We start from the raw sequence: 27,991 nt of genomic DNA, 5'->3' as shown, positions 1-27,991 counted from the left end.
CCTGAATCCGTCAAAGAGGGCTTTCCCCACTTGTAGCCTCCATATCCCGGTCCTCCTCGCTGGCATCTTCGAGCACCGCCAGGGGCTGGGCTGCTGAGGAGCTCCATGCCCCTCCGCATGCAGCGCACCTAGAGCACATTTCTGCAGGTGAGCGTGTGTTTTTTCTCCATTTAACAGCAGGATAATGACTGTGAATGATGCTGTAAAGTCACACTGAGGAGTGTGCTATGGTGTGATGATGGGATGGGGGGGGGGGGGGGTGATATATGTGCATGATCCGAGTAAACAAGAATGGAGCTGCATTGTGCATGATGAATGCAGTGATGTTTATTTATCAAAACTGTGCAGCATTGAATACAAAATGCATGCACACACTCACTTAAATCATTTTGTGCAGGTGTCAAATGAGAGATTGCCTACAAATCTGTGGTTTTTAAAGTGTTTTTGGACTTTTATTGCATGATATTTAGATGCAAAGGCTCAAAATAGTGCCGCAAGTTGATACAATTTAATGTAAATATGGGCACTTTAGCTAAACAGAAGCATATTGCACGGTTTAGTTAACCCTCCTGTTGTCCTGCAGGTCAAAACTGACGTTTTAAAGTTTGAAAATGTGGGAGAAAAAAAATATTTTCACAGTGAAACTTCTGATGTCCACATTTTCAACATTTTTGGGAATTTTTTGGTGAAAAACAAAAAGAAATGTTAGAAATGTTTAAGAATATTCACCAAAAAAATCTGATTTTTTGTGAATGTTCTTAAGAGAATATTAGAAGTTTTACTGATGTATACGTAATCACTTTAGATATTTTTAGGATTTTTTTTTTTGGAAGATTTTTACTCATTTTTTGAAAATACTTTTTTTTTTAATTTTCTTGCCAATTTTTTTTTAAATTTTTTTTAAGTAAAACTTTTATGGGAAACTTTTAAGGAATTATTGGAATTTTCTTCCTAAAGGTTTTGCAAATTTTCAGAAATTTGGGGAATTTTTTTGCTGAATTTTTGGATTTTTTCAGACAAGGAAACAATATTTTTTGGTGCCTGTAAATGAAGACAACAGGAGGGGTAACTGCACACGGGTAGTAAAAGGGTGTTAAGCATGTTGTGAGGCGTTCAGGGGTGTAAAATTGCTGCAAAATTGTGTCGTTTTGCTCCTGAGGCCAGCACACTGTGGTGGTTTTAACAGTCTGTGTGTACAGGAATCAGCTCGACAAGTTAAACTTGGTTTTTGGATATTGTGAATTTTTAGATTTAGATGCCATTTTTGTTGCTTGGACTGTCAACTTCTACCTATAGCAGATCATTAAAGTTGTCTTGTTCTGGCAATGTATGAATTTCTGTCACATTTCTGTGTCTCTAAAGAGGTCAAAACCAATAACCTAAAACCGTATTTAGCTTCTGTACCACCGTTTGTGCTGCCACTACTGCTGTCAGCTTACAAACCGCTGTACGGGTCGCAGCAGTCAAAGGAAAGCAGGCTAAGCATTTTCCCAGCGGAGCCCTGATGCTGAAACCTCCTTTTACACACACACAAACAAACAAATTCTGCTGTGTGTTAATGAAGATCAGTCAGCCCCCCCGGTTGCCTAGCAACAGCGACGTGCGCTGGTCAAGGCCCCTGCCAAATTTAGCTCCAGGACCCGCGCCGCCAGTCAATGCTACGTGTTTTTATGTGCAGATACATGTTGCATTCAGGATCCATTTGGAGCGTAAAATGCAAAAAAAAATAAAAAATCGATGGAGTCATCCTGTGAGCTGCATCAGAGAAGAATCTCTAGTGTGTTCATGCACTGCTCTGTCTGGTACACCGGCATGGCAGATGAGCATCTATAAAACCCTCAGTTTTAACATTAATAATTATGATTTGTTTTGTTTGATTTAACACTGACTTTACACTGCACCAATCTGACAAAAAGTCCTCATGGTGAATTACAGATTATGACACTTTGGGACATAAAGTAAGAAGATAGCTAATGGTGGCTAATGCTAGCTAACATGGGTATTTGGACTGAAAATGTGCTTGAAATATTATTGAAATGGCAATTAACATATCCAGTAATATACAATATATATAAAATTCACAACAGCTGAAGCTAAAATGTGTCACAACGTGCCTCAATTCACCAATTTTTTTGTCTACAATCACAATAAACACTATTCTATTAACTGAAGTTATTTAGACTTAGCCATCTTGTTTTGCAATTGTGCATTTAGTTTCTTCCATAGTTTTATTACAGGTTTAGAAATAGGCCTCTCTGCAGGACTAATAACTGAAGTATTTGCTAGAACAAACTAAAGATGATTTTATTTGCACGTATTGCAGTCCTGGATGGTTCTACCACGTAATACTAACCCTATCACAGTGGCTTTTTTTAATCAAAAGCGAGTTTTAGTGCTTTTATTTCATTCAGTAAATGCACTGTAGGCCTTTAAAATACATAATTAAAGGTAGTTTAGCTTTACATAGGAAGTAGTCAGCAATTGTTTCATGATTTACTAACCTCAGGAGGATTTTCTCAGTCATGCAAATCTGAAACTGACATCAAACTTTGCTGGCCGGTATCGGTGGAGCGGTGCTGAGCATGCAGCTCTGAATCAGGGCCAGTGGGCAGCAGCTACCTGCCCTCACTCCTTTCTACTGTAAGCTGCTTTAATGCCATTAACCGGGGGCTGTGGGAGACTTAGCCGGGGGGGGGATATCCGCTCTGACCAGCACGGACGGATTACCATCAGTCTGACGAGACGCACACGCTCAAATGTAAACAAACACAAACCTAGACAGCCATGAGCTTATCCTGCAGGCCAGCTGTGTGTCTGTTGATTTGTTGACATGTTTACTGTGTGTTGTTGACAAACACCCTCCCCCCCCCTTCCCTTTCTGCTTCCCCCTCAGACCGCCTCTGTGGCCTTAACCTCCCACATCTCTCTGCGGTTCGCCTCCACATCCTCCAGCCTCCCCCTCCTCCCCCTCTGAGCGCTCAGCTCCTCATTCTCCTCTCGGTCTCCCGCCATCGCGTCCAGCTGTGGCCCTCACAGGGCGCGCTCGCTGGCTCTCACCTGACAGGTCCCTGGCCTCAGGACGACAGCCAGCAACAGCACATTCCCTACATGAGGGACAAAGCGACGCAGGTGAGTACAGCGACGGTAATGTGTGTTAGCGGACGGCGTACAAACGATGAACATTAGTGTCAACTCAGAAGGTCAGGGTCACTTAGAAATGTCCTTTTTTTTAAATAAAAGCATTTTTTTTCAATATAGATGACATTAAATGAATCATAAATCCAGTCTAGACATAGTTAATGTGGTAAATAACTATTCTAGCTGGAAATGTTTAACCCTCCTGTTGTCCTCATTTACATTTCATTTCATTTCATTTATTCTTTTCCATGGTAATGCATGAAAAATCAACAAATGGATACAATTTATACAGCACAGAATACACACATCCCATGTACAAGAACAGGAGTAGGATGAAGAATAAATATGAAGAATAGGCACCAAAAAATATTGTTTCCTTGTCTGAAAAAAATCCAAAAATTCAGCAAAAAAATTGCCCAAATTTCTGAAAATTTGCAAAAAATCTTCAAGAAAATTTCAATAAGTTTCCCTTAAAAGTTTTCTTTAAAAAAATAATTTTCTGTAAATATTCTTGCAAATATTTTCAAAAAATGAGTAAAAAAATTCCAAAAAAAATCCTAAAAATATCTAAAGTGATTACATATATATCAGTAAAACTTAGAATATTTTATTTAAGAACATTCACAAAAAATCAACCAAAATCCAGCGAAATTCGCTGGATTTTGGTTGATTTTTTCTGTGAATGTTCTTAAGAAATATTTTTAACATTTCTATTTTTCCACCAAAAAATGATCAAAAACCTTCCAAAAATATTGAAAATGCGGACATCAGAAGTTTCACATTTTCAAACGTTAAAACGGGTCAGTTTTGACCCCCAGGATGACACGAGGGTTAATGGAATATCTCCATAGGGGTACAGAGGAACATTTCCAGCAACCATCACTCCTGTGTTCTAATGCTACATTGTGTTAGCTAATGCTGTTGAAAGGCTCATTGATGATTGGAAAACCCTCGTGCAGTTATGTTAGCACATGGATAAAAGTGTGTAAACATGGAATTGCCTGAGTGACCCCAGACTTCTGATCGGCAGCGCAAGAGAAAGAGTAAGAGGTTGCCGACTGTTGCATCATCGTGCCGCTTTGCCGTGACCTTTGAACAAATCAAACGCTTACGACAAGACATTTCTTTAAGCTCCCATAAGAACCCAGAGTGATGCTTTAATGGCAATGAGTCTGTCAGAAATCTTTGCATTTTCATGTCTTTTCTGACCATTTAAAGAACGACAAGAACAATTCTGAGGGTTAATTTCAGTTGTTAAAGGAACTGAATTAGCATTTTTTTCGCCGTTCTTGATTTTTTGGTCCTGCCTATGTTTCCTCTTGCATTATTATGTTTTATTTTTGTGTGTGTCAGACCCCCAGGGCCTGGGCAGATGAGAGGAGGAGGGGCTCTCACAAACGCTCGGCCTCCTGTGGGAGCACCGACCAGCTCAAGGAGGTCCGTTTCTTCCCTGACTTTTCGCCTAAATCGCCACCATTGTGAGGCAGTCTCCGCTATTTGCTCCACCGTTACTTTTAACGTCTGCGTGTATCTCCTCCAGATTGCCAAATTGCGTCAGCAGCTCCAGCGCAGCAAACGCAGCAGCCGCCATCGGAGGGACAAAGAGCGCAAGTCGCCGTTCAATGGCAGCCACACCATCATCCAGTCGCAGGTGATCGATCGACACGAGGGAGTGTGTGTCTGAGAGGAACTAGGTCGGGTCTGGAGGGTTTCGAGGACGCCCCACTTTTCCTTGTGTCCTTGTTTAGCGCTGGCGTGTGTGTGCGTCTCCAGATAGTTCAAAATGTGAGGCGGGGTGTATGCAAAGGCGCTTAAACTGGCCTCTTTCTCTGCCGGCATGCTACAGTGTGTGGTGGTGTAGCAGGGCTGCTAATGCGCTCCCTGTGGAGTCTGCTGGAGCGCAGCCGTCCTTCTTTCTGGACCTCCTCGTTAGACAAAGAAAAGGATCACGCACACTGCCTTTGACTCGTTCATTCACGGCCGTACAGAACCCTCAGCTGGCAGAAACACACTGACGTACGCAAATTAATGCGACAGAGAGGTGCATCACTTCAGGTTTTGCTCGTCAAAGTCTGTCTCTGTGATTGAATTTTTATTTCTTATCACTGGTGGGCAAAGCACTGGTGCAGAAATACACATGAATAAATATTCTGTGCAATGTTACACAAATGGCTGCACCTTTATAACCCCAGCTGGGATCTGCAGAGCGCCTTACAGTATTTTTTTTTACACATATTTGCGCACATGCATGGTGCTCAGGGTTCAGCGTCTTGCCCAAGGACACATGGAGGATTGAGGAGGGGCTTTATTTAATCCATGCGGTTGTGTTTAGTTATAACCTCAGCAGCTTTCTCTACTTAATAGTTATTTACATGCCCCCTCTGCTGCAGGATGCAGAAATCTTTTCGATACGGCAGAATTTTAGGTTGATCCGTGGCTGACATTTACCCACTGATGTGTCATCGTATAATCCAGATGTTGTTAGTTTTACAGACAGCAGCACAATAACGGCGTCAAAGCTGCACAAGAAAGATTATTACTCTTTGCCTGTATTTTGACTGAACGACTCAGAGACTTGTGGATATTTTCGCTGATTTTCTAACCGCCGCTGCAACTAAATCCGAGTCAAAGTGCAACATCCACGAGCAGAATCTGACTTGAGCGCTAATTTGTCCGTGTCCTGCCTGTTTTTGCAGTCGCCCATGCCCAAGACCATCCTGATCCCCATCCCCATCTCCAAGTCGTCGGCCCCTCGGTTCCGAAACAGCGTGGAGGGCCTCAACCAGGAGATCGAACGCATCATCATCCGAGACACCCCCGAGAAGGACGAGACCATCGTTGTGAGTCGAACCCAACGAGAGATTAAACGCGTTGTTGGCTGTTTAGCTGTGTGCCGCGCTCAATTAACATTCAAGGGCTTTTTTTTTTTTTTAGAGAGAGAGAGAGATTGGGGATTAAGGCAGCAGTGTTTTCCTGACCTCATTTGTGTGTGTGTGTGTGTGTGTGTGTGTGTGTGTGTGTGTGTGTGTGTGTGTGTGTGTGTGTGTGTGTGTGTGTGTGTGTGACAGCCACAGGATGTCCCAGATGGACACCGTGCACCCCCACCCGTCCCCCCACAGCGCAGCAGCAGCACCCGCAGCATCGACACACAAACTCCCTCGGGGGGCGGCCTGAGCGGTAACCATAGCAACTGCAGCAGCCGTCCCGACTCCATCTCACCCTCCTACCTCACTGTCCTCAACGACACGGGTGGAGGCAGCCCCTACGAGGACAAAGGTGACCGATACGCTCGTGTAGCACCGTGACGGATATATAAACAACCGCCTGACGTGTTGCTAACCTCCCGCCCACCCTGTCCCCCCCCACAGAGCTGGGCCCCTGCTCCCCGCTGCCTAAATACGCCGCCTCTCCCAGACCCAACAACAGCTACATGTTCAAGAGAGAACCTCCAGAGGGCTGCGAGAAGGTCAAAGTGATCGAGGAGTCCATGTGAGTAGAATCGCTGAAATGCGCAAAATTAATCGGAAAACTAAATCTGAAAAATAGCGGACTTGGGTGGACGTGAACTGTCGCTACTCCTAATTAAGGATGATGTTCTGTGCCTTGTGCGGCAACCAACACGAAAAAAAAAAACTCTCCTGTTGTCCTCATCTTTGGGCACCGAAAATTCTTGTTTCTTTGTCTTAAAAAATCCAAAAATTCCGCAAAAAAATTAGCCAAATTTATGAACATTTGCAGAACCTTCAGGAAGAAAATTCCAATTATTCCTTAAACGTTTCCCTTAAAAGTTTTATTTAAAAAAAATTTGGCAAGAAAATTCTTGTAAGTATTTTCAAAAAATGAGTAAAAATCTTACAAAAAAATCATAAAAATATCTAAAGTGATTACATATTCAGTAAAACTTCTAATATTCTCTTAACATTCACAAAAAATTATTCCTTCGAATTTTTTTTATTTTATTTTTAAAAAAATCCCCTAAATTTGGGAAGAAAATTCTTGTAAATATTTTCAAAAAAATTAATAAAAATCTTCCAAAAAAAATCCTAAAAATATCTAAAATGATTACACATATTTCAGGAAAACTTCTAATATTTTCTTGAAGAACATTCACATAAAAATCAACCAAAATCCAGCGAATTTCGCTGGATTTTGGTTGATTTTTATGTGAATGTTCTTCAAGAAACATTTATAACATTTCTTTTTTTTTCCCCACCAAAAAAATGTTCAAAAAAATCCCCAAAAATGTTGAAAATGTTTCACTGTGAAAATAATTTTTTTCCCACATTCTCAAATTTTAAAACTTGTCAATTTTGACCTGTATGAAGACACGAGGGTTAAGTCAAAACTTTGTGATTAAACTACATATTAGCGACATCTTCTGTACGAACCTTTGAACCTGAATCTGAACGCCACAGACGGAGTATCATCGTTTGTCTTTCTGTGGAATTTGTTGACAGCTACCACAAAGGACTTGGCAAACATTTTCATACCAAAGTGTGACACAGAGGGTTTCTTCTGAAGGCTAACTGCGTCTCTGCTTGCGCTTCCAGGCCCAAACCTCTGCAGGAGATCCCTCCCTTCCTGTGTCCCGACCGCAACAAGGTCAACTTCATCCCCAACAGCGGCTCTGCCTTCTGCCTCGTCAGCATCCTCAAGCCCTTACTCCCCGCCCCGGACCTCAACTTTCGCCCCGGGGTGGGGCTCCGAAGCCTGTCCCCGTCCCTCGTGCCTCTGTCCACCCAGCCCTGCCTCTTGGAGGAGCCGGAGAGCTTCTGATGCCCCCTCCCCCGCCCCCCCCAGTCCCCGAAAACAACCAACGAAATCAGAAAGCATTCGAGGAAACAACCCTTTTTGCTCCAAAATGAAAAAAAAAAAAAAAGAAATGCCTTCAGCATGCCAGCTAAGCTCTCTCTGATGTCCTTATCTTCTTCAAAAAGCGCTTCCCACTGCCTCTCCTCCTCAGACGATTACAACGTGAGAGTCCTGCAGCCCTGAGCAGGTGTTAGCAGCTAACATTTCATCGCTTTCTTCTAACTTTAGTGCTGGTTTACGTTCGTGTTTTTAGGAGGAGAAAGGGCGTAAGGACTTGACTCTTTTATTTCATCGTATTATACCATGGCGCCTTTCCACGGACATCTCTTTTCTATCTGTAGTTATTTATCTTGATATGAAATATGCCTTCCATTACGACGACAAAAAAAAAAAAAAAAAAAGGCTGCTGGTTTCCTTGGCGACCACGAGATTGACCACGGAGGCTCATTTTGGTGCTGCCAAATATATCGTAGCAAAACTTGAAGGGTCGTGAAAAGGAGAAGTTAAAAAAATGTGCCTGATATTTTAGACCGCTCAGTTTCCCTAAACCGGCATAGTGCTCCGACGCATATTATGGTCTGTGCACTGTGGTGGCAGTAGGTACATACTAGAAAGGCAAGGCCAGGCAGGAAAAAATACAACTAAGCACGTATCCAGACCACCTCCAGATGTCTGTTTGATGCTTTTACTAGCATGTAAACTGGTTCAAGCTGATGCCTTCGTTCCTCTACCTGGTAGCAGTGACCTGTCCCTGCCGGACGGTGTGTATCTAAGGGAAACGCAGGCCAGGGCTATGATGTGTGCAGCGTGTTCAACCTGTGTCTGCTTGCCCCCTCCTTCCCAAGCGCCAGCCTTTTCTTTACTCCGCCACCGTCACTTCTTCTCCCAGCTCTTTCCCTCCTTTTCTTTCCCTCACTGTCACTACGACGCTTGATTTTCCTTCTGTCTTGCTCAGCTTGTGTTGTTGTGAAATGCATCCAGAAGGGGCAGCCCGTCCTCAGCGTGGACGGGCTGCCCCTGGCTGGCCGGGGCCCGAACATGGAGAGGCTAGCGAGCCCAAATACTACACTGAAGAACTCAATACCAACATTTTATTCTTTAATTCTACAAGCTTCAGTGAATGTACACTACTGCTCAAAAGTTTGGGGTCACTCAAGAATGTAATTTTTGGAAGAAATACATTTTTTTCAGTGAAGATGACATTAAATGAATGATAAATCCAGTGTAGACATTGTTAATGTGGTAAATGACTATTCTAGCAGGAAATGTTTACTGGAATATCTCCATAGGGGTACAGAGGAACATTTCCAGCAACCATCACTCCTGTGTTCTAATGCTACATTGTGTTAGCTAACGGTGTTGAAAGGCTCATTGATGATTAGAAAACCCTTGTGCAGTTATGTTAGCGCATGGATAAAAGTGTGGAAAACATGAAACTGTCTAGATGACCCCAAACATTTGAAGGGTAATGTATATTCCTTGTAGAGGCTAAGCCAATGCTTGAAGCCCCTGAGGTGCTTCACCAGGATTTATATAGTTGACACGCCGACAACTTTACCGCGTCTGATGAAGAGAGCCGAGACCAATACTTGCTGTTCCAATAATCTGCGTTTATTACTCCAAATAAGTATAGTCCAACAGCTTTAATCTAAAACAAACAATTCATTGTTACCGGCTTTTCAGCGGCGGCTTCAACGGCGGTCAAAACTGTTTTTTCCTTCCGGGCGGAACACCTGCCCGGACAAAGATTGGTTCCTATTTATAATAAATAGAGCTCATTGGCTCCTACATTCCTAATAACTGTACAAGTCTTTGGCCACATTCCCAGTAAGCAAATAAGCTCCTGAAAACCTGTTTCCCTTTGAAACCTTAAAGCTGCTTTAATCAACAAGGAATCAGATGTGAAAGATGTTGATTGTAGCTATTAAGGACTTTGCAGTCTTCTACTGAGCTTTTTAGTAATTTTCAAGTCATTGTTTCGGTGTTATTACCAACTGTTTTCAGTGGGAAAAAATCTGATCAGCACCGCAATCTAATCACATGGTCCTTGTTTCATTTCTGACCTTCCCTTAAAATTTTATCCAAATCCGTTAAGTCGTTTTTGTGTAATGTTGCTAACAGACAGACAGACAGACAAACGTACCTGACCGTCACATAACTCCGACGCATTCCTTGGCGGAGTAACTAGCTGGTGATTGTCTTATTGGCTGAAGGACCACACCTAAAGGAGAGTGAATATCACACTTAGATGTGGAAAAAACACTTGTGACATGTGTTTCTGCTGCCCCCAAGTGGCCAAATTTACTAACCAAGCAACCAATAGTAACAGCTAAATGTGTAGAAATAAAATACCTGCTTCAGCCCAGCGACAAATGCAGGAAAACACGAAAAAAATCCCTGATGTGGAATGACCAAAAATGTCCAAACATTGCAGCAAACAGGCGATCCGAAAACCAGGTTTTCAGGGCTTCGTTTTTAAAATTATTTTAAACCAGACAGTCTAGTTTTAGGTAGCAGCGTGAAGACTCTCGGTGTAGTTTTCAGGCCAGCTAACCCTCTCCACGCTCCGCTCCATCCTCCTGTGTTGCCGTTATGCGTCATTACTACTTGACTGTGCCTGCTACGGTGGGATAGGAATGTACCGGATTTGTAAATACAGAGGCACACCGTGTTTGTATTATCGGCTGACAAAGATATGTATCTAAATGAGTCAACAAGTGTACCATATGACCCCCCCCTCACCTTCCTCCTCACCCTCCTCTTCCTCCACCAAGTACTGTGAATTACTACATGTGTCATTATTGTGAATAATATTGTATTTATTTATCGGACAAGGAGAGTAATTGGGTCTTCAGAGAATTTTAAAATCGAGAATAGATTACATCATCCATCTCAGGTTGTAGAGAATAGGATACAAGAGAAAAAAAAGAAGATATAAAGTAATTTTTCAGTGCACACTTAAAAGTCTACACTACTAAGAGGGAGCAAAACCAACAGCTGCTGTCGTCCATGTAGCCTCAACACAGTGGAGATCCTGAATGATGTAAACCTGTAGCAGAGTAGAAGTAGAGAGAAGTGTGGATGTCATTTGTTCGGTGGTCTGATTCGGAGTAAAAACACACAAAAAAAATATTTAAACTATGAAAGAAATGAAGGTTCCAAAATGCTGAAAACAAACACACCAAAAGCGACGTTCTGATTTATTGTTTTTAGACGTCTGTTTACAAAAAACAGTAGAGTAAAAGAGCAGGTTATACATGTGGAAATAGAAGTTTAATCCAAAGCTTTTGTGTTTTTTTTTTTTTCATGGATAAACAGCATTTTGGAAGAGTTTGAGACGAGACAAACTACTGGAAACAGAACTGCCAAGTTTTCATCTGTTAAACCCCTTCGAGTGAAATAAAAAGGCATAGTTGAATTTAAAAAAAAAAAAGCATCTGTGATTGAGTTGAGAAATACATTCTTTTATTTTAAGCATGTAAATCAAGAGTAAACGGTATAATACACACGAGTGTTCCTTCCTAATTTTCCCGCCACAAAACATTGCATTATAAACAATAATTAGAAGAGGGTGTGTTTTGCCCCCCTAAAGCTGATTTACTGATGTGCAGCTTGTAGAAAATCGTCTTTTCCGAGTTGCTGGACTTCCAATGATGCACCGAGTGAGATTTTACAGGCACACAAATATCGTAACTGAGCTCACGGACGTCACGTTCACACCTCAACACCTCGGAGTTTTCCCTCAGATTCTCCATAAGGTCCAGCTGTGTCCATAAACATTCAGAAATGTCGATCCGGTTGGATGAAAATATGCTATGGTAACAGTTCTCCAGTGTTCCCTCTAAAACGATCCATCCAAACACACACACATTCACACACACAGGGCTAAAAATAGACAAGTATTTTACAGTGTTTACTTCATAGTGTTAGTCTTCTTTTCATCTGTATACTCTATACTGCACAAAAACACGTTTTTGCAAACAGTGATAGCAATATAAATTGAAAATAAATACATTTTGATGCATCAGATTCTGTTACTTTGCACATTCATAGGACTTAAATAGCCCAACGGTGATAACAATAATAATAAAAATCCTTCACCTTTGAGTACAAAATAATAACTCCTACTCACATTCTTCTTGGCCATTGACTTCTGATTGTAAAGTTTAAACGGCAGATGGGACTAAAGACAATATTAAGCATTCTGGGTTAATGATGGATGAATTGGAGGAAAATCTTGGGGTCACAAAAGAGTTTCCACAGTGTGAATTTGACGTCAAGTGACACCATCTTTCCAGGGACGGCTCACACGTGAAAGAATAAGAAGGCGACGTTGCATTACAGCAATCCATAAATCATCTCGTTATTTATCCAGAGGAGTCTGTATTATGTCCAACCTTGGAAAACCTGGATGATGGCTACTGAGAGGCGGCTATCGGCTCAATTACAAGCATGAAAACGGTACTGAAATATGCAACATGAAGTCCTGAATATGAACATTCTGGTGATTTACTATTTACCAAAACAGTTACAGAGAGGATAAACCACTGCCGGGATGGCAAAGTGAGTCAGTCAGTCAGTCCCCTATTTCGGTTCCAAATGAGCAACTATTTGACAGATTAGCATGAAATTTGCTTCAGAGGTTCATATTTTTGTAAGGATTAAGTGTAAAAATGACATCAGTTGCAAAACTAACAGCACTTCTGTCAGTCTCACTTACACTTATTTTTTTTTAATTAAATGTGCCAACATGTTAAATTAGGATTGTGAGCAAGTTAAACAAGGTGGCAATGTCACTGTCAGCAAGTTAGCATGCTAGTCGTAGCATTAAGGCTGCTAGTTTCGCCAGTAGCTGTTTTTCTGTGACTTGCTGTTAGTTTCTTTCTACATTTGTTTGTGCAGTTATCATCCTCTCTATTACTGGATAAACATTTGTCTGTTTATGACTTTAGCTTTGAGGTTAGCGGTTTTTTCATAACTTTAGCTGTGCAGCTAGCTCTTTCTGAGACTTCAGCTATGTGGTTAGCTGTCTGTTTGTGACTTTAGCTGCATAGTTAGCCGTCTTTCTTCTATTGTTATTAGTCGTTTCTATGATTTAAATGTGTAGTCATGTCTTTCTGTGACTTCGTATGACATCGCTAAGATTTTAGCTGTGTTAGAGGTTTCTCTATTGCCGTGTAGCTACCTGTCTATGATTTTAGCTGAGTAGCTAGCGATCTCCCTCTGCGGTTAGCCGTCTTTAGCTATGCTAGCCGACTTTTTATCACTGCGCAAGTAGCTTTAGTGGATTTTGGTCTGGTTAACTGTCTTTCTATGCGTCAGCTCTGTGGAATTAGTTGTCGTTCTGTGATTTTAGCTGCAGCGCCACAGACACAATATAACAGCTACACACAAAGTACTGCAACTTGCTCTTTAGCGTATTTCAAAATAGTAATAATATTAATGCAAAAAGCTGCTTTGTCTTAAATGACACAAATCTATAGCAGATAAAATCTGATTATGCACCAATACGTTGCTACTGCCTCTGCAGAACATGTTGATATTCACTGGTTATAGGAGAGCCAGGTTCTTGATGGCAGAAAACCTGATATAAACCCAGAGATAATTGGTTAATATAATAATCTTGCTTCATGATACAGACTCTCGTTGCAGCTGAATCTTCAAATGCCGCTGTTCTTTTGGTGTGCAAATACAGGCCCATCGTATCTTATGCATTCACTTCATCCTTCACTCATTTGAGACAACTGTGCTATGACATATAAACAACCGTAAGCAGCAAACAGAACCGTTTATCCCATCCTGGGTCCCTTTCAAAGTGTACACACAGCAAACAGACACACACCCAAACGTAGAGAAAACACAGAAAACGTGACACCATCCAAAACATTTCCTCTTACCGCCTGACAGAAGCTGCAGTAAATGAACAGGTAACAGAAACCACGTCAGGGTTTGCTGTGTGCATCAGTCGGTGGCTTCATGATTAGTGTTAACAGTCTTTTGCAGTGCCACGGAGGAGAGTTCAACAATCATCTCACCTGACAGCGTTTTCCTGCTTCCAGTGTAAAACATCATCTTCCAGTGTAACACAAATATAAAGCGTGTTTATGTACACATCCCTCCTGATAACAGAAATGTGGACGCATATCTGTGTGTGTGTGTGTGGTGTTGCAAAAATCCAGATCCTTGGAGTGAAAACATACACTGACTGACACACACACACGAACACGCTCACTTCAGGCGTTGAGCAGCTCATCCGCAGAGCGTCCGATGGCGTCAGGGTTGGAAAGAGGGTCCAAGTCTGCAAACAGGTTGAACCACGCAGACATGTCTTTGGATCCTCCTTGAGCAGCTACACGAACACACAAACACATTAGTACAAAGGTAGGTGCTTTTCAAAACTGTAACTGTAACATGTGGTGAACAGAAACATCCGTTAGCCTTTTAGCAATGGCCCTTTTTCCCCAAGCATCTGTTAGATATCTGCAAAAATCCAACACTGTACATCATTTTCTTGAGCTATGCGCGCTTGTTTCATTTCAGCATGGGCTAACGAGCTGTAGTGGGATTGTTTTGTGTTGGCTCTTGCACATCTTATCTGGTTGTAAATGAAACATGAAGGAAAAGAAGAGACACGGACGCTAATTCACACGCTACAAAGCGTGACTCTTCCTTCGACCATCACCAACTAAACTGAGCTGGTTTCGACCCAAACACAAATACAGCCACGGTGAGAAAGCTCTTACCGTTGGCTGTTGAACTGGGAGTCGGCTGAGCTGGCTGGTTTGGAGGCTGCAGGGGCGGAGCCTGGAACATAGGTGGAGTTGCCCAGCCTAAAAGAGAAAGCAGGGAAGAATCATGAAGGAACCTTTTATATGCTCCTGTGTCACAATGTGTGTCTGCAATGACCTGACCTGTGGAGCTCAGACTGTGATCCAGCAGCTGGGAGGGCAGGAAGCCGGTGGGGCTGGGAGGGTTAGAGGGTGGACCTGCTGCTGCCCCGCCGCTCGCTGGAGGAACGCTGGGAGGGTCAAACATCCCGAAAGCATCCTGCCACTCTCTGCTGAACTCGTCTCCAGCCCCGGAACCTGGGCTGAGCAGGTCTTTGAGGAAAGCCATGTCGCTTCTCTCGCTCTCCTCGTCCTCTGGTCTCAGCCCAGCAGGATGTGGAGGCCCACCTGAGAGCAAAGGAAAGGTGAAATTGGCTAGTTTCTGCTCTGGAGCAAACAAACTAGGCTCATGTCATCAGAAGATGGTGGCATAAGCTACATTACACATGGCTGTAAGAGAGGAGATAAAGCTGGAAACAACACCAACCACTTAAAATCTTGAAGGAGGAGACGATTCAAGCAAAATGTCATGCATTTACAAGAGAAAAGTAGGGAGAAAAGTGGTGGAAAGCTGCAATAATTCTTGAATGTCAGCTGGCATTGAGCATATTTCATGCTGTCTGGTAGCGAAGACAACGAAAGAAAGTCGTGAAATGTCAAACTTTCCATGTGACGCATTTACCACCTTCAACCAATTGTATAAAGCACTGTGACGGTTCTGTTTCCATTCATTTCTTCTAAAGAAACACTTAAAAATCTCTTCATTTTATCGTGACTTTGCAATTAAGAAAACCTTCCAATTTAACGAGCTGTCATCCGGAGAAGGTCGATGTCTTTAAAAAGGCTTTTGACGAGAAAGCCGAGCTGCTTTCGGTGTCTAGACAGGTGGAAAATGTGAAAATGTGAAGTGAAATTAAAGTCGAATAAACCTCTTTGACAGCGTAAGACACAGGATAATGGCTGTAAAACACGGGAGTAATTACTGGAACAGAGTCTTTGTCACCTGTGGTATTCTTATTAGGAAAAGCTGTCAAACAAGGTGTGTAAATCAGATTCATTTGAGAACGATAAAGAACGGCTCTGATGCTACCGAATCTCTAATGATTCAAGCAAAGAGAACAAAGTGCAGGCTGGCAAATACTAAATATGAAGAAGCCTGTGGTGCTCTAAAATATGCTATGCTACATGCTAATAAGTCAAAGAAGGAATTTTTGACTAAACCAGAGAAGCTATGGACATTTCTTTCCAGTTATTGTAAAGCCAAGCTAGAAAGCTGCTCACTACAGCTACATATTCACATGAAAGCGGTTTCAAAGAGAAGTGATGCAAGAGAGGAGGACCCTTCCACCAGCCAGCCAGACTGAATGCAGATCCAAAGAGCCAAAGGAGCTGAAATCCCACAAGAGGTGAATTTCTACCACAGCCGAGAAAGTCAGACTGGAAGCTGAGGCCCAGCAAAGCAGCCAGAAGTGAATTCCCAGTAAGAGGACAGAGAAGACATTCGACCAGTTTACCGGAGGACCTGGACTCCTTCTGATCTCCAGCCTGAGGGGCAGGCAGGAGCTGGGGCTGCAGCGGGGCATTTGTTGAGGGTGGGGGCAGCGGAGGGTCGCAGGCCATGAGCATCAAGTCGTCATCAGAGCCGACTGACGGTCCTCTGAGGCTGTGCAGGGCTGGAGCAGGTGTGGTAGCGCTTTGGTGCACTGAGATCAGAGGGTTATAAAGCCGATCCAGTCCAGAGAGAGCAGAAAAAAAACAAGCGTACACATCTGTAGTATCTACACAAGATCACTTACCTGCAGTCTGGCTCTGTCCATCACTGCTGAGGGCTAGGTCTGCAGAGAACAACAGAAAAATCACTGGAGAGTTTTAATTTCATGTGAACGATGGGCTGTTTTAACCCTCCTGTTGTCCTCATTTACAGGCAGCAAAAAAAATTGGAAAAAAAAAATCCAAGAATTCAGCAAAGAAATTCCGCAAATTTCTGCAAACTTGCAAACCCTTCAGAAAGAAAATTCCAATAATTCCTGAAATTTTTCCCTTAAAAGTTTTATGTTTAAAAAAAATCACCCAAATCCGGCAATAAAATTCTTGTAAATATTTTCAAAAAAATTGTAAAAATCTTCCAAAAAGTTCCAAAAATATCTGAAATGATGAAGTACAGCCCCCGTCAAAAGTTTTAGGACACTGTCTCATTCAAATAAAGTAGAACCTGTCCTCCTTTTGACAGGGGGTGTATTTCATCACATGGATGTGATCAGGGCAGGACTCTGATCATACATGTAAAGTTTCAGGCAGATTGGAGCATGTTCAGGGCATTTACACAGCATCTGAAATTTCATGGCGAAGGATCAAAATTCCAGAGGCCGCCACGGACACGCCCTTTGACTTTGGAACAAGATTTTAATAACTTTGGATCATTAAGGCCTCCTGTATGTACTGGCCCAATTTGAGGTGAATTGGAGTTTCCCCCTAGGAGGAGTTCGCTCTAGAAAAACATGAAAAATGGGCAAAATGTGACATTCAACGCAAAATAGCTCACTTCCTGTTGGGTTTGGAATGTGGCTGTCACTGACTTTTTTGTTCAGCCTGATGTGCTGCATATGTGTACCAAATTTGGTAGATACACCCCCTGTCAAAAGTTGTAGGACAGGTTCTACTTTATTTGAATGAGAAAGTGTCCTAAAACTTTTGACAGGGGGTGTACATATCTAGTGAAATTCGATGAATTTTGGTTGATGTTTATGTGAATGCTCTTAAAGAAAACAGAAGTTTTATGAATATAAATGTAACCACTTTAGATATTTTTAGGATTTTTTTGGAAAATTTTTACTAATTTTTTTACAATATTGACAAGAATATCCTTGCCACATTTTAAGGGAAACTTTTAAGGAATTATTGGAATTATCCTCCTGAAAGTTTTGCAAATTTTCAGAAATTTAGGGAATTTTTTTTTTGCTGAATTTTTGCATTTTTATCAGACAAGGAAACATTATTTTTTGGTGCCTGTAAACGAAGACAACAGGAGGGATTCTGAGATGCCAGGCCTGATTAGACGTGTGGGTGAGCACTCCTGCGTTTCGGCCTACTGGGGGCAGCACATACCTGCATTAGAGGCACTTCCTGATGGCTTGTCGTCATCCAAGGACACCAGACTGAGGAAGGAGGAGGAAGGGGAGGCAAGGAAAAAATTAGAAACTGGCTTTTTGGGCTGGCGAGACGTGGTTTAGCTATTAATAGCTATGCAGAAGCATTAACTTGAGTATTCTAAAGCCCCGGACTAACACGGCTCACCACTGGCTGCTACACACACTTACTTGCGAGGCAACATGGGCCTCATATTGGCCTCACGTTTGATGAAGACATAGCTGAGGTGGTTGTGTGGAAAACACAAAGGACAGAGATGAGGACATAAGAATACAGAGGAGGAGGGATTTGCGGCAACAAAAATGTGTGCGTTATTAAAGACGTGACAGTGAGAGGAGCAGCATGAAAACAGGGACAGATGGTAAAGCAGACTGTGGATCTGTTAGGACTGGCTTCAGTGACTAGATCTGATCTTTGGGGTTACATGAAACATATTTTTAAATTCAGCTGTATTTGTTCACCTGTCTGTGTTTCCCTGCAGAGCGTTCTCCCTCTTGTCCTCTTGTTTCTGTGAGTCTGATATTTGCTCCAGTGGGTCTCTCAGGTCCTGTAGGGCAGAGAAATGATGGTAAAGTTAATCTAAAGACCTGCATTAGCACAAACCGTCACTTAAGAAATCACATGAGGAAAAAGTCTGAAATACCTTGAGTGTGGTAAACTGGTACGGTACGTGTCCTTGGAAGGCCTCGTGGATTTCCGACATAGCGTGAGCCGTTTTCTCCCAGAACTGGAGCAGAGTGGTCTGTCATGACAGGAAAGAATGAGTGAGAAGACAAGATAGACAGACAAGTAGGTATACAGTGGTCACAGGGGGGGTGTACTGCACAGTGAGATTGGACAAGGTGAGATGCTGAACACTGCTATAGATGGGAGACGGAGGAGACTGATGCTGCGGTCGCTGAGCCAATCAGGGCTGTACGCTGCACATTTTATTTTTAATCTAATATTCTTTTCATATGTTTTAATTACTTGTTGTTGTTTGTTTTCATTTTTTAGGCTAGAAAATGCTTATTTTACCTCAAACATAATTGAAATAATCTATAAAAATCCGTATATGCTGCATGATACTGCAATATAGTGAAAAATTTGTCATTTTGTTTCTCGCTTTTGCTGTTTTTTGTCTCATTTTTGTCTTTTTTTGTCATTTGTCTCATGTTTGTCTTTTTTTCTCATTTTTGTCGTATTGCTTCCTTTTTGTCTTGCTCGTGTTTTTTGTCTTACTTTTGTCATTTTATGTTTTGCTTTATTTGTTGTTTTGTGCGTCGTTTTTGTGTTTGTCCGTTTTTTGGTCGCTTTGTAACTTTTTTGTCTCTTTTCTGTTTTCAGGTTGTTCATAATGCTTTGCAAAAAGATTATTCCTTAAACCGGAGCATTTTCAGAGTGTTCTTTTTTGCACTAAAACAAGGGAAAAATGTGGAGTTGTGTTTTTTTTTTTATAAGTTATTATGCTCTGATTTAACTGGCCACTTGAGCTCAAACTGGGCTGAATGAGGAACCTGAACTAGAATGAGTTTGACACCCCTGATCTAAGAGCAGCACACAGAGCTGACACTTTCTGTTGATGCTGTCATTATTGTCAGAGGTCCCTGTGAACACACTTAAGTAAAAGAAATAAATCTTGCTGCCTCAAGGCCAAGCACATCACAGTTTTGCTTCACTTCTGTCCGTGGCAGTCATTAATGGCTTGCAGGAACCTTGTCTCTCTTTTCCAGCCCACTGTAGCCCATAACGGTCTGTCTGCAGCACTAAACACTAACCCAGCTCTGAGAGACGCCTACCTGGTAGGTACAGAGGGAGTGGGACAGCATGTTGCAGCGACTCGCTCCCAGCATGTCCACTTTCTGACACACATCGTTCTTCAGTTTCTCAAACTGACTCTTTGTCCCTCTGACCTGGGCTTGGACCTGTTGACAGAAAAACAGACATTCATACCCTTTCAAACACATAAAAAGAGGACCCACAAACACTCCTACTCCCCAAACAAACAAGCCTCCTCCTGCCTTGCGGAACTTCTCCAGCTGTTTGTAGGTGTCTGGGTCTAGTTCTTGGGAGACATCTTTCATCCAGAGCAGAGCTCCTCTGTACTCGGTGCGGGCCTTCTCCATACGAGTCACCGTCAGCAGCGTGTCGGCGATGGCACGCCGCCGGAACGTCTCCACCTCCTGATGCAGACGATGCAGCGGCGGACAAAGCGCCATCCTACGGATAAAGTAAAGATGCAGCTAGTGAGACTTCAAACAAGCAGGAAGTCTGTTTTTTCATTTTCACAGTCATTGTATCCGGCTGACCTCTGCTTGGCGGAGGTACAGAGGGCTTTGCTGGTGGCGTCCATCATGTTGCCAGCTTTTGTGCGATCGTGTTCACCCTGGAAGCGCAAAAACAGGCCGAGTTCGTTCTCCTCCTGAGACAAGCCTGAGGAAAGAACTCAAAGTTAAACTTCTGCACAGACACCCAAAAACTAAAGAACCAAATAAGAGGAAGGTTTGCTGCATGTGTTGTACAAGTAAACTTCAAAGATTAAATCCTGAGTGAATAATAAAGATTAAATGAAAATCAAAAATCTGCAATATTAAATACCCTTTAAAATAATAAAGCTTGAATTGTTGAATATTTCTGTTCATGAATTCCCAATTCATGCGCTAACATAACTGCACAAGGGTTTACTAATCATCAATGAGCCTTTCAACACCATTAGCTAACACAACGTAGCATTAGAACACAGGAGTGATGGTTGCTGGAAATGTTCCTCTGTACCCCTATGGAGATATTCCATTAAACATTTCCAGCTAGAATAGTCATTTAGCACATTAACTATGTCTAGACTGGATTTATCATTCATTTAATGTTATCGTCACTGAATAAAAACTGCTTTTCTTTCAAAAATGCAGACATTTGTAAGTGACCACAAACTTTTGAACAGTTGTGTACATCTTCTATTTGAGAGAAATGGTCAGTTGCACGTCTTACTCCCCTTGAGGGAACTCAGAGTGTTTATCGGTGAGGAAGCATCGTCTAGTTCTGAGGCTGACTCACGTGTGATCCTGTACTGATACTTCTCGATCACCTTCAGTAGCTCTGTGCACGTCGACTGAACGGAGCGGAAGAACTGCAGGGGGAAAAAAGGGAAGAATTGTAAATTTAAGAGACAGAGAGGAGACGTCACCTTGACTTTTGGAATCTGCTGGTGAGGACATACATAGCATTATGTTTAGAAACATTTCTGTACATGTGTTTATTAGCCTCGCCACGCTAGACAACCCACGGCAACGAATTTAATTCTCTGCCAGGGTGGGTCTAGTTACCCTCCATAAGTCTCAAGGTTGGATGCTCCTAAAACTGGCCGGACGAATCACCATGAAGTGTAGAGTCAGAAGTAAGTAAATGACGACAGAGGCGCGACGATTCTGACAGAAACAACCGGCGCACAATAAACAGTTATCTTTCGACTCGGCTTTGACCACAGCCCTTAAAGATTTGAAGCTAAAATTCAACTTGAAAGATAAACAAAGGACGGCACTGAAGTGTTTCATTGAGAAGAAAGACGTATTTGGACTTATGCCGACGGGATATGGCAAATCCTTAATATACCAGTTGGCTCCACTGGTTGGGAAGCTAATGGGACTTAGCCACAATCCGCCGGCGCTCTAGGAACCACGTCAGCCTATTCATTGCACTGATTGGTTGTATACCTACCCAATTGCTGGAGAGTGATTTGAAAGACAACCTTTTAGCCCGCCTCCCTCCCTGTCGAGCATCCCTAGACCCTTGTGCCTTCAGAAACATGGGTCTAGCGCGGCTAGGCTATGTGTTTATAACTTTCTCAAAGATATTTTTGGCTAATTATAATGAAAATGCTCACTTTAACCTACTCAGCCATGTTGGCATCTTAAAAAATGACTCTGGCCTCTCAGTCTGCAGCTCACTGTCAGACATTAAAGGTGCTTTGATTTGGAAATACAAGCTTTTCATCAGCGGTGCCCAGACACCAGGGAAAGTTGTACGTTTTCCAGAAATCCCGTGCTGTCTCCACCTCATGTGAACGACCACCGACACCGTGCTGCAGCCTCAGTCTGTAATTAGCTGCTATATTCTGAGAAAAGTGCAAAGTCACAGCCAGCCTTTCAGAAGCATCTCTGGGAGTCGGCACAAAGAGATGTGGAAACAATGTGCTGGATCAAAGCCAGGTCAACACCAAGACCATGAAGTGTAAGCTAAGTCTTCAAAAAATCACCAAGAGAAGATCGGGGGGCATCAGGATTTATTTGTTGACAAAAACCCAGGAGTAACTCTTAGCAGTGATGACACTCCAAGAAGAACTGAAGGCCTTCTTTTCCTCACATACGCATTCAGCACAATCAAAGCATCGATGTTTTTTAGAATATTCAACATTAAGTATTTCACACACTTACACTTCTCATCAATAGCATCTGCCAGGATTACATCATCATTTACTTTCAGAATATTACACTACAGACCCTGGAACTGAATCAGCATTTGTAGATTACACTGAAACAGCACAACAGAGCATTTACTGTTATTAGAAAAATCCTTGCTTTCCCTACATGACATCTACAAGCATCTGCTGCCACTTAAACTGTAACTAAACTGGGTGAATGGCAAAGACACACAACAAGCTCTGAGACTCATTTTAGCTTCTTTTTTTAAATCACTCAAGGAAATTACAGTGTTTTATCATCTATATTCAGCTTTTATTTGGCTCCTTTAAAAACCATTTCACTCTAAAGCAATCGAATATTGACCCCACCCCTAAACTGTCATCACCTCATGTGCTTACCGTGCACACAAACTGATTTTGTGTGCGCACCACTACATTTTAAATACACTCTCCTGAGTTCTGCCAGATGTTGCAATAGTTGTGTTCATAAAATGATTTTTTTAAAAGAAATTAACGGCAAAGTCAGAGCTGTCAACCCTTAAATGTAATAAATTATGACCTACAGGACATTAGATCACGTGTGCAGCAGATTTCACCGCAACTTTTGTGCGTCAAGAAGCATGTAGGTGATTTATTGAGGTAACAGCTGCTGGTTTAGACTTGATATCAGCTTCTGATGACTGCAAGGAGGTTAAAAATTATTCTTCTTTCTTAAAACCCAGTGCTAACACTACCCACAGTGCATCTGAGCTGCTGACAGTTTGTCTGGAGATCTGGGTGTTAGCTTTTAGCGGCGCCTCTAACCTGCAGCAGAGATGAGCCGCAAACTCACTTCCTTCAAACGCCACAAAAGCAGCATGCTTTACCAACGCTGACTCAGATAACAATTATACACACTTCACTTTAATCCAATTTTCACCAACAAAGACACCACGTGATTTTCTTTCCGGCATCAAAGACAAACACGTCTTAAACCTTTAACTGCGGTTAAGCTAATGCTAACAGCCCGACGCCGTCCTCTTCTCCCCGCCCCCCAGGCAGACTTAAAGGCATTATGGAGGATGTTTTTTTGTTGTTGTTTAATTTGTCTGATTCACATAAAATTAATATACTGACCTTTAGTGGACTTGTATGTATGGTCTCTAAAAGAATTAAAAAAAAATAACTGTGGACATGGCAGGACCTGAAAAACATCAGCCAATCAATGCGCTCGGACCGAGGCGTTTGGTTTGCTCCCTTTCCTGTCAATCAAAAATCTTCCGGCTCAGGCCTAGTTACGTAGATTACGTACGCCTTGGACTTACGTGTTTTCTGTATGTGTTGCTTTGGTATAGCTTCGTAGTTAGCTGGCGACTTGTTTTGCTCATCTTTTTTTACATAATGGCAGATAAAGATACAGGGGGACCCAGCCGTAAAAGAAAGCTTCACGAGTGCTATGCAAGTTTCTGGAGAGGGGCGTTTCTTCGTAAATGTTAAGAGGGGGGAGGTAAGAGGGGGGTGAGGGAGAGGTTGTATGCGCGCATGCTACGTTCAAAGTCGTAGGAAATTAAATCTCCTCTAATGCCTTTAAGACTGTTACAGAGCAGAGGGAGGAGGCGGCCTGAACATGTGCACAGTTACTTATTAACTGCAGAATAAACAGTCGCTAAAGTCAGTCTGTCTACTTCAGCAGCGGCCCGACGCCTGTCAGAGTACAGGTCAGTGGAGATGAGCAATACTGACCAATTCACGGAGACCATGTTTATCTGATGGCAACTGCTCTGGCTGAGTCACAGCAATATGGCAGGAAAAAAAAAATCAGAGGCAGCATCATCCAGACAAAGAAAAATACAACATATATACATATAAATCACAATATAGTGTGGACTTAATGTCAGCTTTCAAACTGTAATTTCAGAATTTAATCAGAAAGCCCACAAAGCAACAGAATAAAACTCAAAATGCACCAAGGCAGCACTGATAAAAATCAGATAAATCAGGTAATGTGTGTTTAAACTGCTCTGATTTCATTGTTCTGCTGCTTCAGAGGGCTCACACTCAACCTGAATCGTGTAAAAGCGAGTTGGGAAAACAGAAAGCTCTCCTCTGAATTCTGTCCGTTTAAATGTTGGATCTTTGTGTGGTTTTTCTTCCACTTTCCGCTCTTTTTTCGACAATGAGAGCAGGAGGACAGAAGAGCCCAGATCTTGTTCCAGGGCAAACAAAAGGCTCACAGTGTGTCCTTCGCAGTTCAGTGAAACTCTACCACGTCCCCATCACGTCCAAACAGCCAGTCACTGCCAAATGCCAGCCGCTGTCGTTTGTTTCACCACTGAGACGTAAATGTTAGGCAGAAGGGCAGATTGTATGCTGTCATTTCTACACCTGTTAATGGGGTGTGAAACGTCTCACGTATAATTATGATAGTTGTCAGTTAACGAGTGAAAAGCTCACTGAAAACAACGGGCACCTTGTGCTGACACACGACACCTTCACGACATTTTCAGAGACAGACGGTAGAAACTCTTCTGTATATCACTCCAAAATTGTGTGTAGAAAGACATTTATATCTTTGATTCGGATCAAGAGCCCATTGCTTTCATGGCGTCACCACTCTATAAGATGGACATATACCAGATTAGAAATTACAGGCCGTCACAGTTGGTATTTTACAATGTTTAATATCTCCAATAGAACTTAAAAAGGAATTGTACAGTAAGTGTTTCCTTGCATGGACTAAGTGGGGTTCAGAAGGTCAATACGAATAGCATCGCATTCAGAAAATATCCGTCCCTGTAGCTCACTTGGACGTGCACACACACCATGTATAAGTACTATAATTCAGTCCTGGTGTATGGTGACTTTCTGCATGTTGTCAGCATCAATAAAGTCAAAAACTAATGTTTAAAAAAGACAATAGCCACTATGACGTTAGCATCTCTGGTGACAAGTACATTTATTCAAGTACTGCAGTTACAATTTTGAGATATTTAAGTTGTTCCAGTTTCAGCTGCTTTGTATTTTTGCTCCACTGGATTTCAGATACTTAACTTTTTAGTGTAGTACTACTTTTTCGAGCTGATATGCAGATTAAAATTTCATGTAAAAGCACACATGGTTAGCTTATAAATATATACTAAACCAGTCGTTGTATCGGTCGCACCAGAGGGATGTCAGGAGAGCCAATATGTCGGTAGTCAAGATCCAAAGTCAGAAATTTTGCGTGGAGCAACACGGTCCACTGCGATGTGTGGGGAAAAAAGCACCTCAACTATGATGCACACAGTAATTTAGTATTTCAGGCAATGATTGGGAACAAGTTATAGGTGATCAAAAGTCAGAGAGCCAGCGGTGATTTGGAACAAATGGAAGAAATACCTCAAACTTTTCAATGCACCTCAAAGACAGACATCCGGATCTGTTCAAGCTGAGAGTTTCAGCCGTCCCTTTATATCAGGGGTATTCAACTAACATTCAAAGGTCCAGAACATCATAACGTCTAATTTTAATTAGTGTGAAATATGTTGATGCAACCTAGTGGTTTCATTACCGTCTGCATGTAATCAATAACTGACTGTCAAACCAAATAAATTCAGTACGGTTCAAAAACATTTTGACAATATATATGAATAAATAACTTTTGATATAACTGTACATCTGAAAATAAAGTGCAGAACTTGAAAAGATAATGACTGAACAACCTGAACCCACTTCTTTACACCTTTAACAAAATCTAAATCTCAAAAATGTCAACAATTGAACACTTTTACATTTCTTTCCTGTCTTATATCACTCCCCTGATATCCCCTGCTGCTAAAGCATGCTTGTGAAAACAATGCTTCCTTAGTGTTTTTGTTGCTTTCCTCTCACAACTGCCTGTGTACAACTTTTTTAAAAAAGTTTTTCTACCTGTACTACAACCTACCTCTAATGTGCAAGAAGTACAAGACCAGATGAATTTCATAACTCCTTTATAGACTGACTCTTTTTTAAGGTTACGTAATTTCCCAGAGGTTTAATTCTTTGCTGCATGTTTTTGTTCTTGAAAATTCCTCTCTCTTGTAAAGTTAAACAAACACTTAAGGGAAAAGTATTGTAAAACAGTAAAATGTTCTGCCTGTAATTCATATCTCTGCTGTTGTAAGTGATAAGGGACCAAAAAAGAAGCAACAAAACAAAAGTTCCCCTGGGAAAACGTTCTGTTTAGGAAGCGGCCACCAGAGGGAGGAGATCTTCAACTTAAGCATGAATCATCACAGTTACAAGTGGTATTTAAATGACTTATTACTTAAATCTGAACGCCTCTACCTCAAGTTTAGCGTCCAGGTCAGCATCTGAAGCCACCACGTACTCGTCCTCCTTCTTGCCCGTGGCTTTGATGAGGACTTGCTTGGTCTTCCAGAACTTCTTCTGCATGCGAGCCATCACCGAGCTGTCCTCGCCAAGCAGGGCCCGGCCACTGCTCAGCATGTCCCCCGCAAACCTGGAGCCACAGGAAACCCCAAATCAGGGACGTAGACAGATTTTATATCAAAAATATGATGCTATAGATTGCACTTGACAAATACATACCCGTCCATTATTGAAGATCAGCTGTTTTCTGTTCTAAAAGCAAACAAAAAAACAACAGAGATCACGTTTAGACACAGAAAGAGAGAGAATATTTGGGCCATTGAGCTGTCAGAATAAACCCAGAAGTCAATTAGTTTTTTACCATTAAATTAATTACTTGGGTAAATTTCTTTCAGACAAAAAAAAAAAGGCTAAGCTATCTGACTTGCAGTTCTTAAACATAAATATTTCCTGTTTTCTTTCCTCCACAGTAACAGTGACAGTAAACTGAATGTCTATGAGTCATGGCCAAAACAGGAATTTTAAGGATGTGATTTTGAGCTTCAGGAAACAATGATTGACCATTTTGTTTACCATGCAACTGACCACATAATTGAGAAAAACAGCACAGAGTAATAACATTTAACATTAGGTGTATTTTTTTTCATTCTTTAATTAATAACACACAAAAAAGCTTAAAACTGTGCTGACCGCTCTTCTCTCAGTGAGTTACAGTCGAGTTAAACCTGTTATCAGAGCTCATTTGTGTCTGAACTAACCTGAAGGCTAAATAAAAAAAGCTAATCTAATGAGGTTATTGGAGCAGGAATCAAGACAACAGAGACTTTGAGGAAAACTGAGAGCCAGCTGGCTGTAGAGGGGGTGTTCAGTTTCACCAAACGCTGGCATGGTGACACGGAAAGAAAAAAAAACCCCGAACCATTATTCAAACATTTATCGAGACTAAATTAAACAAACACATGAAAGTAACTAAAAAAAACGTAAAAGAGCTTGTTTGCTAGTAGCAGTTTAGCTAGCAAGCTAAAGCAACGTAGCATCCGGAGAATGTCAAAACCGAGAATTGAAGCAGTTAGACATGGGTAATAATTACCTGCTGGTTAAATGTTTAGCTAAATGTGTATACGGTTACCTTGCTTTACGTTTTATCCCAGCAGAAGGCGCATCTATGCAGCGCAGGTCGGCTGGCCTCGTCTCCAGATATCCATGATGTGAGTCACACAAACCGGATATGCAAAGCAGCGATGACGCGCAAAGATCGTCTTTTTACCGAAAATTAAACTAAATTTAAAAAGTAAAAAACTCACAGAATCTCACTTCTGACAGGCAAAAATACACACAA

General features: G+C 41.9%; 2 protein-coding genes across 3 annotated transcripts; one reads left to right on the top strand and one right to left on the bottom strand.

Moving 5' to 3' along the window:
* Nucleotides 1–5: 5 nt before the first annotated feature.
* fam117ba (family with sequence similarity 117 member Ba) lies at nucleotides 6–11,456 on the top strand (the record flags this gene model as incomplete). Its single annotated transcript, XM_051942362.1, has 8 exons — nucleotides 6–147; nucleotides 2,894–3,129; nucleotides 4,492–4,575; nucleotides 4,679–4,789; nucleotides 5,835–5,978; nucleotides 6,207–6,414; nucleotides 6,507–6,627; nucleotides 7,689–11,456. Coding segments are annotated over 8 exons (1,272 nt in total), but the record flags the coding sequence as incomplete, so codon positions are not given.
* ical1 (islet cell autoantigen 1-like) lies at nucleotides 11,236–27,900 on the bottom strand. 2 transcript variants are annotated; one of them, XM_051943373.1, is made up of 16 exons: nucleotides 27,782–27,900; nucleotides 26,872–26,904; nucleotides 26,608–26,782; nucleotides 20,958–21,030; nucleotides 20,213–20,336; nucleotides 19,925–20,123; nucleotides 19,703–19,828; nucleotides 18,568–18,666; nucleotides 18,386–18,471; nucleotides 17,883–17,932; nucleotides 16,574–16,612; nucleotides 16,284–16,480; nucleotides 16,126–16,137; nucleotides 14,862–15,159; nucleotides 14,694–14,780; nucleotides 11,236–14,299 (listed from the first exon to the last, which is right to left on the bottom strand). In XM_051943373.1, the coding sequence occupies exons 2-16, from the start codon at nucleotides 26,877–26,879 to the stop codon at nucleotides 14,184–14,186; spliced, it is 1,689 nt and encodes a 562-aa protein (XP_051799333.1). In that variant the 5' UTR covers nucleotides 26,880–26,904; nucleotides 27,782–27,900; the 3' UTR covers nucleotides 11,236–14,183. The 2 variants fall into 2 exon arrangements, with proteins under 2 accessions (XP_051799333.1, XP_051799332.1); XM_051943372.1 differs by lacking the exons at nucleotides 16,126–16,137; nucleotides 16,284–16,480 and having other exon boundaries at nucleotides 14,862–15,125; nucleotides 27,782–27,899.
* Nucleotides 27,901–27,991: the final 91 nt, after the last annotated feature.

The sequence above is a fragment of the Acanthochromis polyacanthus genome, chromosome 22 (genome assembly GCF_021347895.1).
Source record: "Acanthochromis polyacanthus isolate Apoly-LR-REF ecotype Palm Island chromosome 22, KAUST_Apoly_ChrSc, whole genome shotgun sequence".
Classification (NCBI taxonomy): domain Eukaryota; kingdom Metazoa; phylum Chordata; class Actinopteri; family Pomacentridae; genus Acanthochromis; species Acanthochromis polyacanthus.
This window is presented reverse-complemented; position numbering and strand designations above follow the sequence as displayed.